Source organism: Aspergillus mulundensis (assembly GCF_003369625.1).
Source record: "Aspergillus mulundensis strain DSM 5745 chromosome Unknown scaffold_1, whole genome shotgun sequence".
NCBI classification, from domain to species: Eukaryota; Fungi; Ascomycota; class Eurotiomycetes; order Eurotiales; family Aspergillaceae; genus Aspergillus; species Aspergillus mulundensis.
In genome coordinates, this window is record NW_020797889.1 from 3,522,396 (window position 1) to 3,534,903 (window position 12,508).

Consider the following 12,508-nt stretch of genomic DNA (forward strand, 5'->3'; position numbering starts at 1 on the left):
GTCATCAAACCCCTCCTCCCTGCGCCTCGGCGCCCGCTCAACATAAACACGCTCATCGTCATCATTATTCGGCCGCGCGGTCGCATAGCTCGAGGCAACGGACTCGCCCGCTGCGCTCTCCGCATACCGCGCGCTCCTGCTGCGACTGCCTGAGGACGGGTAGGCGGACAGATCGCCGAGTCCGCGGTCACGGTCGTCACCCCGTGACGAGGACTTGCGGCTGACTGTCGAGGATGCAGAGGATCTGTGCTTGCGCCGACTACCGCTCTTCGAACTCGAGCTTGTGCTGCTGCGGATGTCGGAGGTGGAACGGCCCCCGCCCATGAGGGCCTTGAACATGGTGGGCTGAAAGAGCTGGGGCGCTCTGGGGATTAGAGAATCATGGGTGTTCCTTGGTGGTTTCAATTGGGTGTGGGAACCGGGTTCGTGAAGCTGTGAGTGTCGTCGTCGTAAAATTACAGAAAGAGAGAATGCGATTGATGGAGGAAGGAAAGAGATGATGAAATCAGCGAAGGTTCCGATGAGGAGGCTGGAGGATGGAGGCGAGACAAGACAAGGCAGTATGTTTTGGCGGCGGTAAACAACAGCTGAACCGTGGATCTGTGCTGGTGCGAGCGGGCTGCGGGTTGGTTGCTCCAGACACTCGGCCACTAGCGATCTAGCGCCTGGATCGGGTTGGGCACGGCCGCGCTGGCTCAGTAGTAGGAAGCGAGTTCGAGGTCGATTTGAAAAGCTGCGGGGGATCTGCTAGTCAATTGTGGTTCAAAGAACGATGGGGTGAGATCGGATCGATGATGAGTTTGTGGATGGGTTCCTGCTTGTGCTGTGCTGCTTTTTCGGAAAATTCTATGAGCTGGTCCTGGAGGTGGACTGGACTGGACTGGACGGCGATGCGGTGAGGCTGGGCGGTGGAGATGCACGTGCCGAGAGGAGAGTGGCTGGAGTTGGATCCTACCTGGCCAGAGCAGAGACGAGTCGAGGAACAAGGCGCTTGTGGTTATACGTATAGACTATGTGCGGAGTATTATTCTGATTACGGTTTATACTAGTTGGAGACTTGGAGTGAAGTACTGGCCCATGGCTCATTCCGATCGGATCTGTGGTTCGCCTTCTGGATCTCGAGGCCGAAGAATGTGGGGATGCTGCCTTGTGGCTCAGGCAACTATATATAGTCATGCCATGCCATGCGAACGAGCTACGAAGCAATCACTTTGTTTAGCATAGGGAGTAAATGAATGTTGGAATCGGTGGATCTGTAAGAAAGAAGGTAGTTAGAATTGATATTCGCGAACAGTACTCCGTACACTATACAAATAACAAACACAAACAGCAAAGCAAACATATAAACATACAGATCCCAAGCAAGCGCAGGCTGTAGCAAACACTATATACATCAGCAAGAGCCCCCCGAGCAAATCCATCCCTAATCAGCCCTCATCAACCTCTCCAACCTCACCCGATTCCCATGCTGAAACCACCCGGGAAACCCCCTAAAGCACTTCGCAATCCACCCCGTCGACCCAGGCAACAGCACATGCCCACTCCTCCCCGTCAGCACCTGCCCAACAACGCCCTCAGCCACCGTCTCCGGCTGCAACAGCGGATGCAACCACGTATCCTCCGGCGTCAACCTCCCAATGAGCCCCGTGTTCACGAAACTCTGCGTCACCAGCACCGTCCGCACCCGCGGCGCATTGTACCGCGTCACCAGCTCCGCGCCCAGCCCCTCGTGGAATGCGATCGCCGCGGCCTTGGTCGCCGAGTAGTCGACCATGTTGGGCGTCACGGTGTACCCCGCCTGCGAGGCGACCGTCACCACCATCCCGTGGTTGTGCTTGATCATGGACGGCAGGAATTCCTTCGCGAGCCAGTAGTGCGCCAGGGTGTTGACCTCGAACTGTAATCGTGTTTGGGCCTCGCTGCTCCCCAGGATCGTGCGGCTGCTTAGGATGCCGGCGTTGTTGATTAGGATTGTTGGCTCGCCCATCGTCGTGCGGATGGCGGCCGCGGCTTCGGCGATTGCGGCGGGGGATGTGATGTCGCATTTGTGGTAGCGGACTGTTGAGGGGAGGTTCGCTTGGCCGTCGTTTGGCGGCTGGATGTCGAGGATTGCGACTTTTATGCCGCGCGCGCCGAGGAGTTGGGCGATCTGTCGGCCGATTCCGTTGCTCCCGCCTGTGAGGACGACGACTTCCTTGTTCCAGTGGTAGGGGTCTGAGAGGCCGTTGTTCAGGGCGCGCTGGTTGAGCCAGGCGTTTAGGCGACGGAGGAGGGAGAGTGTGGCTAGGATCTTGAGGGTCTGGAAGAGCTTGGGGTATTGGGATGCTGTGGCGCGGCCTTTGGAGGTGTAGTGGGCGAGGAGGAGGAGGGGGAGGGTCTTCCAGGGGCTTAGGATTGTTCGTTGCAGGAGCTTCCCTGTGACGTCTGCGGTGAAGCCTGTAGGATGAGAGCGTTAGAGGAGCTCAGATGGATTGGGATCTTGACGGCTTAGTAAAACTCGAGACGAACCTTCGCGCGAGAACCAGAACGTTTCAGGCGCCATGGTGGATAGACGATGGTGGTACGGAGAAATAGGAGCAGCAGGGATGCCGCGACGGGTTCATATGGGGAGAGACAGCGGTCGAGAGAACGAGCCCCCTGTCGCAGGATGATCAGCCGAAACTGAGAAAAGACCGGCCATGATTCGTGGGAAGTCTCGTGTTCTGAGTTTCTGACCGTGACGAAAGCTACAAAGAATGCGGGGAAAGGAGGGCGAAATCATGGGAAACCGAGGTTCTCCGTTGCTCCCTTCTAGTTCGTCGACCACAGACAAGCGGACCGCGGTTGGCATGAACAAGCGAGCTAATCAATGCTTTCAGTTCCATCCCTTCCTACCAGTTTCCAGGCTCCAAAAACCAATGCTTACTTTCATGGATTAACTACTAGGATATCTCACTGCAGATCCGACCGAAAGGTCACCAGAAACAGCCCAACAAGTTACTATAGGTATGTTATGATATTCGCTGTAAATGCAAAAGACCGCCGCCCACGCCGATTCATGGATCCTAAAACAAATGCGTAGATAAGACATAAAATGACCGGCAAGAATCGCTTCAGATGACCGCCCATTCCCCAAAGTACACGGACAATTAGGTAGTTTGGCCCCGTGACGTGTGACATATGCGAGAAAAACACTGGAGTTAATGGAGTCGACGAAAGACCGTAAAAAGGTTCTGGTATGCGCTGTGGTTGGTGATGATCTGTCGAACAGTAAACGGAACCCCATCATCAGGGTCCAAAATGCGAGTGACGTCGGGTTGCACAGCTGAAAAAACGTATGAGATGGGAAAAGTGATGACGAGAAAAGCCAATAATGGCGGCATAAAAACGTGAGCTCGAGAGCAAAGCCGCTGGAAGGAGCAGCTAAGATAGAGGTTGACCGCAAGCTATGTGATCGCTAGTAGGGTAAATCCCCGTCGGTAAGGATGGGCGTCGTCTTGAAAATTGTCTCATATATCTCTGTAAGAATCTTTGCATCCACCCTCAATGTTGGCGAGATGTTTCGGTACCGGAGCAAGAAACGAATTGTTCTCCGGAGAAGTCTCTCGAGCTCGTGTCGCTTCACGAGTTCTGAGAGGTGAGATTTGTATGCAGTGGATAGGACAAGCATGTTTCCGAATTGTCTGTTGTGTGATGGTGAGTTAGAAACGCCTCACGTGTGAGAGGTGGAAATGGACTCAACGTACGCATGAGCAGTACCAAATATATTGGTCACCACCGGCCGTCCTTTTACCTCGTCAAATGCCACCGTGCTGTTCATTGCAGCTGCTATACACGACTTACACGCCTTGCGCATTTTCGACGGCAGATCACGGAGCGTCGGCAGCCCATTCTGGTCCTGCGAGGCACTCCAGTCACTCGACATGCGTGTCATGTCTACAGCGCGTGTGTCTTGCGTTACGGAAGGGGAACCAGCCTTCATGACCGTTTCGGGCTCTGCCATTCCAGGCATTCCAGGCGGCGAATCGACGTTCGGCTGATTGTATTTGAAGAGTGCGTAATAAAGAACAGGCCGATTGATAATGTACCGCGCGCCGTAGTACTTGGCTCTCATACGCGCGTGGTTGATATCAGAGGAGGGTGGGTCGTTGTCATGCCATTTCATTTCCCTGGGGAGACTAGCCCTCCATAGCTCGAGGTTCATGCTCAGAATCTCCTGTGTGCTTTGAGGCCAGTCGGGTCGTTGTTGCTTCTCTTTATCTTTCTCTGGGAGCAAAAGAATCAAAATCTTTTTCTAATCCAAAATGCGCCGAGGACACTCACTGTCAACTTTGTACAAGTCGGTATGCACGCGGTTCAGGATTTTTCGGAGATGTATCTGCGTAGAATAAAAGAACATCATCATTGTGTCAGGGTCCGAGATATTGTTGGATAACTTGAGCACTGAGCCCTGTGGGAGTCCGATACGCGACTCAGCGCGGGAGATTCCACTAGCAGGAACATCGAGTTCGGCCAGGATATCACTGTGTTTCATATGAGCATGAAGACACACAATGGTTGGAAAAGGCAAACCTTTCAAGCTGCAGACAGGTCCAGAACGCAAAGCAAACGTAGTCCTTTTTGATACCTTCCAACTTCTTATAATTTCTCCTGGATATTCGTCAGTCATCGTCTCCACAAGCAGTATTTGTGACTCACTCCAATGTAAGAATCTGACATGCCCGGGATGCTTGAGAGATCCAAGAATGGCTCCCAAACGGGTGGGCAAGCTGGCCGAGATACAATCCCGCCAACAAAGCCGCCTGAACATAAGCAATTGAAGTCGCGCCCTGACTATCACCAAGGATTCTTGCGGCATAGACGTAGTATACAAAGCCGGGGATGGTATCCACATTTCGCAATTGAGGATGGTCTGGAAAAGTGATGAAATTTTCATCCGTTGGGGCGGGAGTTGAAATTGGAGGAAATGGTGAGTGGAAGCTGCCTTGGTTGGAAGGCAATGAACCTGGTCCAGCTGGCGACGCCGTCAGAGTCCGTGGTAACCCAAGGCTTGGTTCATTACGGTAATCGATGATTTGATCAGTGCATGGGCCACGGATCGGTTCCTCGCGTACTTCACAGATACGGCCGAGAGCAAGAACAAGGAGGATGATGGCGTTGCGATTAGATCTCTCCACACTCGGCGGTAGATCTGGCGTCTCATCGGTTCGTCTGCGTTTGGTAGCCCTGTTGGATGCATCGACTGGGCTTACCGAGAGTCCTGACTGAGAGGTCCGCGAACAATGCTTTGAGATAAACTCATCCACTTTCCTTCCCAGATCATCTGGGTCGAGGAAAGGGTGGAGTCTGTGTATGTGGTCCAGGTAACTCTGAACGTAACGGCGGACAGTGCCAGCACTGATCTTTAGAACACCGGAATCATTAATGCCTTTTACCTCCGGAGCGGCGTCATTGTATTTAATGATATTCGAGCCCCAGGTAGTGGTTGAAGGCGATGTATGTGGAGAATTGAAGCTTGTGATCAAGCTGGGTTGCTTGGAAAACACCTCGTCGTCTGATTCCTGCACTTCCCCACGGCCTTGAAACCGAATCAATCCACGGGATTGTTCGATCCGCATAACGTAATCCTCGTCATAGTTATGAAGCAGCTTCTTGATTTTTGGCCATTTAAGCAATTTGTGCGCGGCGGTGTCATGATGCAAGGGGATCGACAGCTCTTGGGTATCCTCTCCAGGTTCGAGGATTTTGTCGGTAAATGCGGTATATTTGGAGTTTCCATTCGCATCTTCGGCGATTGTATCTGCCTCGGCCTTCTGAGGAGCATCAAAATAGTCTGGCTTAATGGCTGGGTGCTGAGGCCCACATTGACCTATGTTTTGTTTCATCTGTTTCAAAAGGTCGAGGATTTCGTCGAGTCTTCTATCATGTCCGAGACCAAGAACCTCCAGACTGGCGAACTTTTCTCCGCTAAAGTCATCTGATTGTTGCACCCGATCTACAATAATTTGCGTCGACTTGTCCTGCCTAGGAATTTTCAGTCAGCACTCTTAGCCAGGCAGAAGCAGCAGGGAACCACTGACTTGTGTGGAGGCACTTCTTTGTAGACACAAGCCAAGTTATTCTCTTTACAGTGACTACATGCCGGGCGTCCCTCATCACATTTTGCCTTGCGTGTTCGGCACTGATCGCAGGCCTGAGGTGAACAAATTGTCAGTTGAGATCCGGTTGAAGACGCCGTAGGCCATACCTGCTGCGCCCGGGTTGCCTTGCGCTGTCCAAGTCTGCTTTGACTCCACGTCATGTCGTAAGGGGGAGCGGGCGTGTGGGACACGGGAGGTGGGATGGTGGTTGGGTATTGGTTTGGAGGGAGCGATTGCGGAGGTTGAGGTGGATCGCCATTGGTGTGAATGATTTGGTCCTGGGGAGGATATGACATTCGGGATCTAGAGTAGTCGGGCGCAGACGCAGGTGAGGACTCTTGCGGTACTTGCTGCACTCCATTCATGGGGGGGAAGTTTGCATGCGGCAGTGGGGGCGGCTCTGTTGGCGCGTGGGCTGGCACGGGTAAACTGGAGGGTCGACTAAAATCGGGAGGAAGCTGCGGTAACTCCCGGTGCTGCATGGGAGGATAATTGTGATGTGATGGCAATGGAGGCTGCGGAGCATTGTTTGACGCTCGTCGTGCTTCGGCATGGTGATTGTCGTATAAGGGATACGGGCGCCACGGTTCAAGCACACCAGGGGCCCCTGGCAAGCCATGCGGCGCGTCGGGTGGTGGGATGCGATGCGTTGGAGGCGAGGGGCCCGAATAAAAAATGCGCGGTTTATCCTCCGCAGTCATGACTTCCATGGTCGCAGCTCCAACGTCTGGCAAGGGGATTCTGTACGGGCACAAATGCTCGATGGGAGGATTAGCGTACGCAATACTCATGCGGTCATGAGGACATGGTCATGCCCGTGTGGAACACGATGAATGCGAGTTGTTGCGCGGCCGGGACGAAAGCAAGGGCGTAGCTCTGGATCCAAAAGAGGAAATCAGCTGGCCAGCGGTGCGCGGCGGTGCGGAGGAGCGGGGAAGGAAGGGGGGTCCTTCAATCGCGGTTGCTGTCAGCGTCGGGCCTTTTCGTCCTGATTCAGTGAGGACCGGAAGGGAGGAGAAGAGGAGAGATCTGGCAGTCCGGTTGGTTTCTTCAGAAATGTATGATTCGCGCTGAAGGTCGTACGAAGAGGGGTGAGGATCGACCGGGAGCTTCAGACTGAGAGGGAGAGGTGCTTGGTCTATCGCACGCAGGCTGTCAGCGAGACAAAACACAGGCAAGGCAAGGCAACCAACGGTCTCGGTAGTCGAGCAGGAAGCGAGGGAGAGGCAAAAGCAAACGCGACCATAAAGAGGAAGCGAGGTGATCGCGATATAGCGCACCCGGGATGGTGGGAAGGATTGAAAGCAGGGAATAATAATAATAAAGAGGAGCTAATAGTGCCGGGGACTAGGACTAGGAGTAATGGAGTATAGGCACACCGACTGGGTGGAGAGAAAAAGAAAATAACAATGTGCGTCTTGAGTCTCAGGCTGACCCCATAAAAGCGTCCTCAGGGAAAGAAAGGGATTTAGTGCGAAAATCAGGAGGGGAACAGAGTGGACCGGAGCGAGAATAAGAAGAGGTCAAGAACACAAACACCAAGAGGGAAATCATGCCTGACATGCCAGCACGGTCCCAAACCAGGACAGGGGTGGGAGGATGATGATGCGTACCGGTCGATGTGATGGATGGATGAGATAACAGCGCTGGATTGTAGAAGAGAGTAAGAGAGCAAGTAGAGCAGGACAGGCGATCGGAATCCGATAGTTTCAATTGTTTCAGCCTGCCCCTCTCTTGAGTCTTCAAGAGAACAGAATTATTTATTTTATCCTAAAATCGATCTGGGCTGGGACCTCCGACAGCCACGAATTGACTGATAAGTCCAGCATTCCTGAACCTAACGGCAGTGGTAAATCTCTTTGTTGCGTTGAGTTCATAGAATGCAATATTAATGAAATAATCTGGACTGAAGACAGCTCCAAAGCATCGCCGGCAGTGGAGACACGCAGTGGGGAGGCAGAGACAAACCAGCCAGCAGATCAACCGGATTGGCAGCTGCTGCTTGGAATCCCAGACCGATTTTTCTCCAGGATTGCTTTCCCGCACAGTGCTGCCCAACTGATGCTATCAGAGCATGATGGCTGATTATTATTTCCTGCTGTGGTGGTCTATCTCCGCACTGAGTGGTAGACTGGCTGGGAGTTGGGTACCCATCACGGTGATCAAACACCGGCTATCCCATCGTCATATATCCCATACTCCGGAGTACACCGTCGGCTGATAGCCTGATACATATTTGAGGCTTTGAGCCTTTGAGGAAGCGTTGAGAGTTCCTTGGTTGAGAGTCAGTCAGGGGTTCTCCGTCTGGAGAAATGACAAATCGGATCGGCATTGCCACTCTCCCTCTCCCTCTCCCTCTCCCATCAACCTTCCCAGCACGCTGGAACGATCAACGATCCGCCTGGAAGTTACAGCTTGCCACTGGAATCCGCGGCCAATATGACTTCATTGTTGGCCCTTTAATATTCCGCTTCCAAGCTGGGCGGCCTCCGACTGGCGACTCCGTCTGTTGATCTCCGCAACTAGCTCTCCTGATCCCGTCCCCTGGTTCCTGGCCAGTGGCAACTCCGCCAACGTCTTCCCACGTCAGTATCAGCTCAACTGTCGTATAGTCTACGGAGTAGACTACGCTATACGGAGTACAGAGAACGAGACCGGAGATCCCTCCGATCACCGGCCGTCGACGAGTCTCGCTTCAAATCCCGTCAGTGGGGCTCTAACCTCGCCCCAGGAATAGGAGCATAATGGTCAGACATGCGGTGTCCAGGCTCTGTTGTGCAGCATCTCAAGCAAGGGATAGCCCTGTGCGATATTTCGTGCAGGTGGGCTTCAACCCCCATCGAGAACTCCCGTTTTCGTTCCGCAACGCGGTTATCCGTCCGACCGCCGCCCTCCATTTGTTTGTCCGCCGGGATGGCCGGAGAGACGGCCAGGAGAGAACCGGAGACTGCTCAGTTCAACTGTCCACGAGGAAACCTTGTCCCGATGTTGTTTTCTTTGTTCAAACTCAACGGCCGTCACGTTTATACTGATCTCGCTGAAGCTTTCTGGGATCATTGGATAACAGATCTTAGCGTCAACTTTCTTACGGCCGTAGGCCAGTAACTGCCGAGACTACCGAAAGATGAGCTGCCCCCCGTGCCAAGTGGTGCTCTGGCAATCCTCCTGTTCCCCGCGGATGTCCCGTTTGCCGCGATCTGCCTTGAATAACCATATCTCGATCAGGCATGATGCCGATCAATCCTGGTAGGCTTGCGGAGTCCTGGTCGCTGCTTTGAATGTTCACAGGGGCAGCTCACAGGTTACGCCATTTCCGAAGACGATGACTCGATAGCTGGAGGCGAGATATCGGTGTGTCTCGAGTCTCTTTCAGCTTCCTTTCTTACGCAACTGCCGGCAGCGTCGAATTATTCAGGCTTGATCAGCACGTTGACTCGATACGGAATACGCCAGTACTCAAGTCTACCTCGCTATTGGTCAACAAGCAAGCCGATGATCCTTCTGCCGAGATGGCTGCTGCATTACTACGCATGACCTTGTGGAGAGCTCTAATCGAATCATCAACGCCGAGTGCATGCGGTATAGCTTGAATCCTGTGCAGGGCATGCAGGCAGCAGGTGTGCCGAGCCCGCATCGTCCACAAGCCCCACGGTGACTGGAATCAAACATCATCAATATATGGTGATTAAGGCAAGAACGGGAGATTTTGGACATAGGGGAAGGGAATCCCCGAGTCGAGTCCCGAGCCAAAGTTGCCGCTGAAGGACGGCATCGCGGCTCAGATTCAGTCACTCAGAAACCTGCCCCCATCTAGTCAGTGCCCTTCTGGCGATCAAATCTGATAAGCGTGCATCGTGAAAGTAGCCAACTCGCAAGTTACAACTGACAGCGGGAGTGGCCGCTACACCGTACATGATTCTCATGCCCCCGAGCCGTTATTCGTGTCCTCACCGTTATTCGTGCATCGTGTCCCTCACCGTATGTAGCCGCTCTCAAGCATGGCAAGGTGGCCGAACCACGTTCACACTCATTGGCCCAACTTCGAAACAAACTTCCTTTCATCATTCCGTCTCGAGGACATAGTATTGGCTTACAGCAGCCATTCAAGTGCTTGAACAGACATGATGCCACCCGAGTGCTTCGTAGTACTCCGCATAGGCATTCTTCCAGTAGTCCGGTGTCCGCGTCTAGCCGGGCGTCCCTATCCAACTGTCTTGTGTCCAGGCTGGTATCCACTGTGATCACTGATCAGTGATCACTGATCGCCAACTGGCAATTGTCATGCCGGATCCACCAGCCACGAGCACAGCACCGCCCATCAACTCCATTCAGATCAAGATGGCCCGGCCCCAGGCCAAGCCGCTCTTGGCATTTCAATTCCAAATACCCTGCGGATAATCATCTGCGTTCAAGCAATTGCCTATGCGAGATACTCATTGGCTGGCTATTTTCTCCTTCCCCAGGAGGACGGGATCATCGGTTCGAGATTTGAGGTTCGAGGTTCGCGGAGTACGGAGTACAAAAAGTTCATGTCGGAGCCTACTGGCGCTTGAACTCGGGATCATCCTCAAGTTCTCAGCCACTGCCTTGGACCTACAGAGTAGGTTTGAAATTAGCCTATCGAGTTCTCGAAGTTGATAACGGAATTACATTCCGACTTGGCCAGTGGCTCGCGTCGAGAGTTTGAGGCTCTTTCGTATCCGTACAATCTAACCGAGCAAGGTTATTGTTCAGGTACACGGAGCCTGCGCCGACGAACACCGTCTTCCTACTCTGAGCACCGCCATACGCGGTAAAACTAACTGCAAGGTCGATATGGCAGTTAACAGTGGCTCGAGTTGGCTCGGCACTGACAGCAATACCTACCTCTCGTCATATCCTTTTGTCTCCTCAATCCGAAAATCACGCGAAAAAGCACGACGTCGTCGTCTGGTATAGATGACGCGGCGTACCTACATTTACACATCCACCAAAGCCACTGCATGGAAGCAAACAATCCAATTCACGGTTGCCACGATACGCAAGATCGAACCCAATCATAGGACAGATCGGAATTCAGCCTGGCTGCGTTAATACGAACTCGTCGTCCTGCATATGGATCGTTAAGCTACTCCTGCAGTTGAGCTCTGTGCCACAAACCACCGGTTACAGCGTAGTCTTGGCGGGGTCAGCTCCTTTACCAATACCTGCTCACGCCCCGGCAATGGGCACCCGGTACATTCTCGCTTCCCGCTGGGGTTGAAGACTGGTCTCAGGTACGAGGTGCCTGCTGCAATGACTCCTAGCTTCTCCATCCACGAAGCGAAATAAGCCAAGAACGACAATGCCCTTCGAACCCAAGACCACGGTCATGGAATCATGGATACGAGCTCAACCTTAATCAGAGGCACCGCCGCACCGGCCGCCTCTGAACGCACGGCGACAACTCGGGGAGCCTTTTCCATCAGCTCGCTACACATCATATGTACGTGATCAAGCCTTTGCGTCGAAATGTGACAGCTCCCCGCATTAGTGGCTGACCCATCTGCTCCAGTCCGAGTCCCAAACGGCGCTCAGCAGTGAGCACTAAGGTGAGGCTTGAGCGCGCAATTAAGAGGATGACAGATGGCGGACTCGTCGTCAATGCGATCTAATTCCGTGCATCTATCACATACCACTCGCCGGCCAACGTCTCACAGGCGACAAATCAATATTCAATACCACTCTTCCTCCCTGGGTGAAATCGTGCGCTGCAGCATGCACGATGCAGCCAATCGCATCTTTGCTCGCATTGTGCACGGACTCCGTCAGCCCCAGCCCAGGCGGGGCTAGCTATGCATGCGGTTGCTATTTCCGGGCCGTTATCAAGGCTACTCCGTATCTAGTTGTTTGTCTGGCCTAGTGCCTGCCAGCCCTGGCTAGGCCCGCGGTGCTATCAAGATAATAACCACTGGTTGATTGCTCGAGGCTGAAATGCAGGTGTTGTTTCTTGCCAGTCTTGGCTCCGTGTCCAGTTGGGACTGGCCTCTAGGTGAGTACCTCCAATCCAATCAGCCCCTGCAAGCTCTGGCCACAGCTGCATGTACCAGATACACGAGATACGGAGACGTGCACCAAAAGTTTCCGCACGCCAAGAATGCCAAGGGCTGGTATTACGTGTTTAAGAATGTATAGTAATTACCATAAAAATAGTAACATTTAATACTTCTTTATAATTACTTTTTTATACCCCCTTAATAGCTTTATATTTTATAATCTAGTAAACTTTATAATATTATCCTTATATTATAACTTAGCCTATCTTAATAAATTTTTAGTATTTTAACCTAATTTTTAGCTTAAATTAACTATTAAATCCCCCTTTATAATTTTTTTAATTTTTAACGCCGGTTTCCCTTATATAACATGCC

At 52.7% G+C, this 12,508-nt stretch overlaps 2 protein-coding genes across 2 annotated transcripts; both read right to left on the minus strand.

Moving 5' to 3' along the window:
• Window positions 1-1,423: 1,423 nt before the first annotated feature.
• On the minus strand, window positions 1,424-2,542 carry DSM5745_02623 (short chain dehydrogenase/reductase family protein; the record flags this gene model as incomplete). The annotated part of the gene is made up of 2 exons (XM_026744639.1): window positions 1,424-2,436; window positions 2,509-2,542. 2 exons carry the CDS (start codon window positions 2,540-2,542, stop codon window positions 1,424-1,426), a joined length of 1,047 nt encoding a protein of 348 aa, XP_026607802.1.
• A 1,226-nt stretch (window positions 2,543-3,768) lies between these two features.
• On the minus strand, window positions 3,769-6,829 carry clcA (putative C6 finger domain protein; the record flags this gene model as incomplete). The annotated part of the gene is made up of 7 exons (XM_026744640.1): window positions 3,769-3,791; window positions 3,823-4,245; window positions 4,303-4,502; window positions 4,552-4,629; window positions 4,678-6,003; window positions 6,060-6,172; window positions 6,227-6,829. The coding sequence occupies 7 exons, from the start codon at window positions 6,827-6,829 to the stop codon at window positions 3,769-3,771; spliced, it is 2,766 nt and encodes a 921-aa protein (XP_026607803.1).
• Window positions 6,830-12,508: the final 5,679 nt, after the last annotated feature.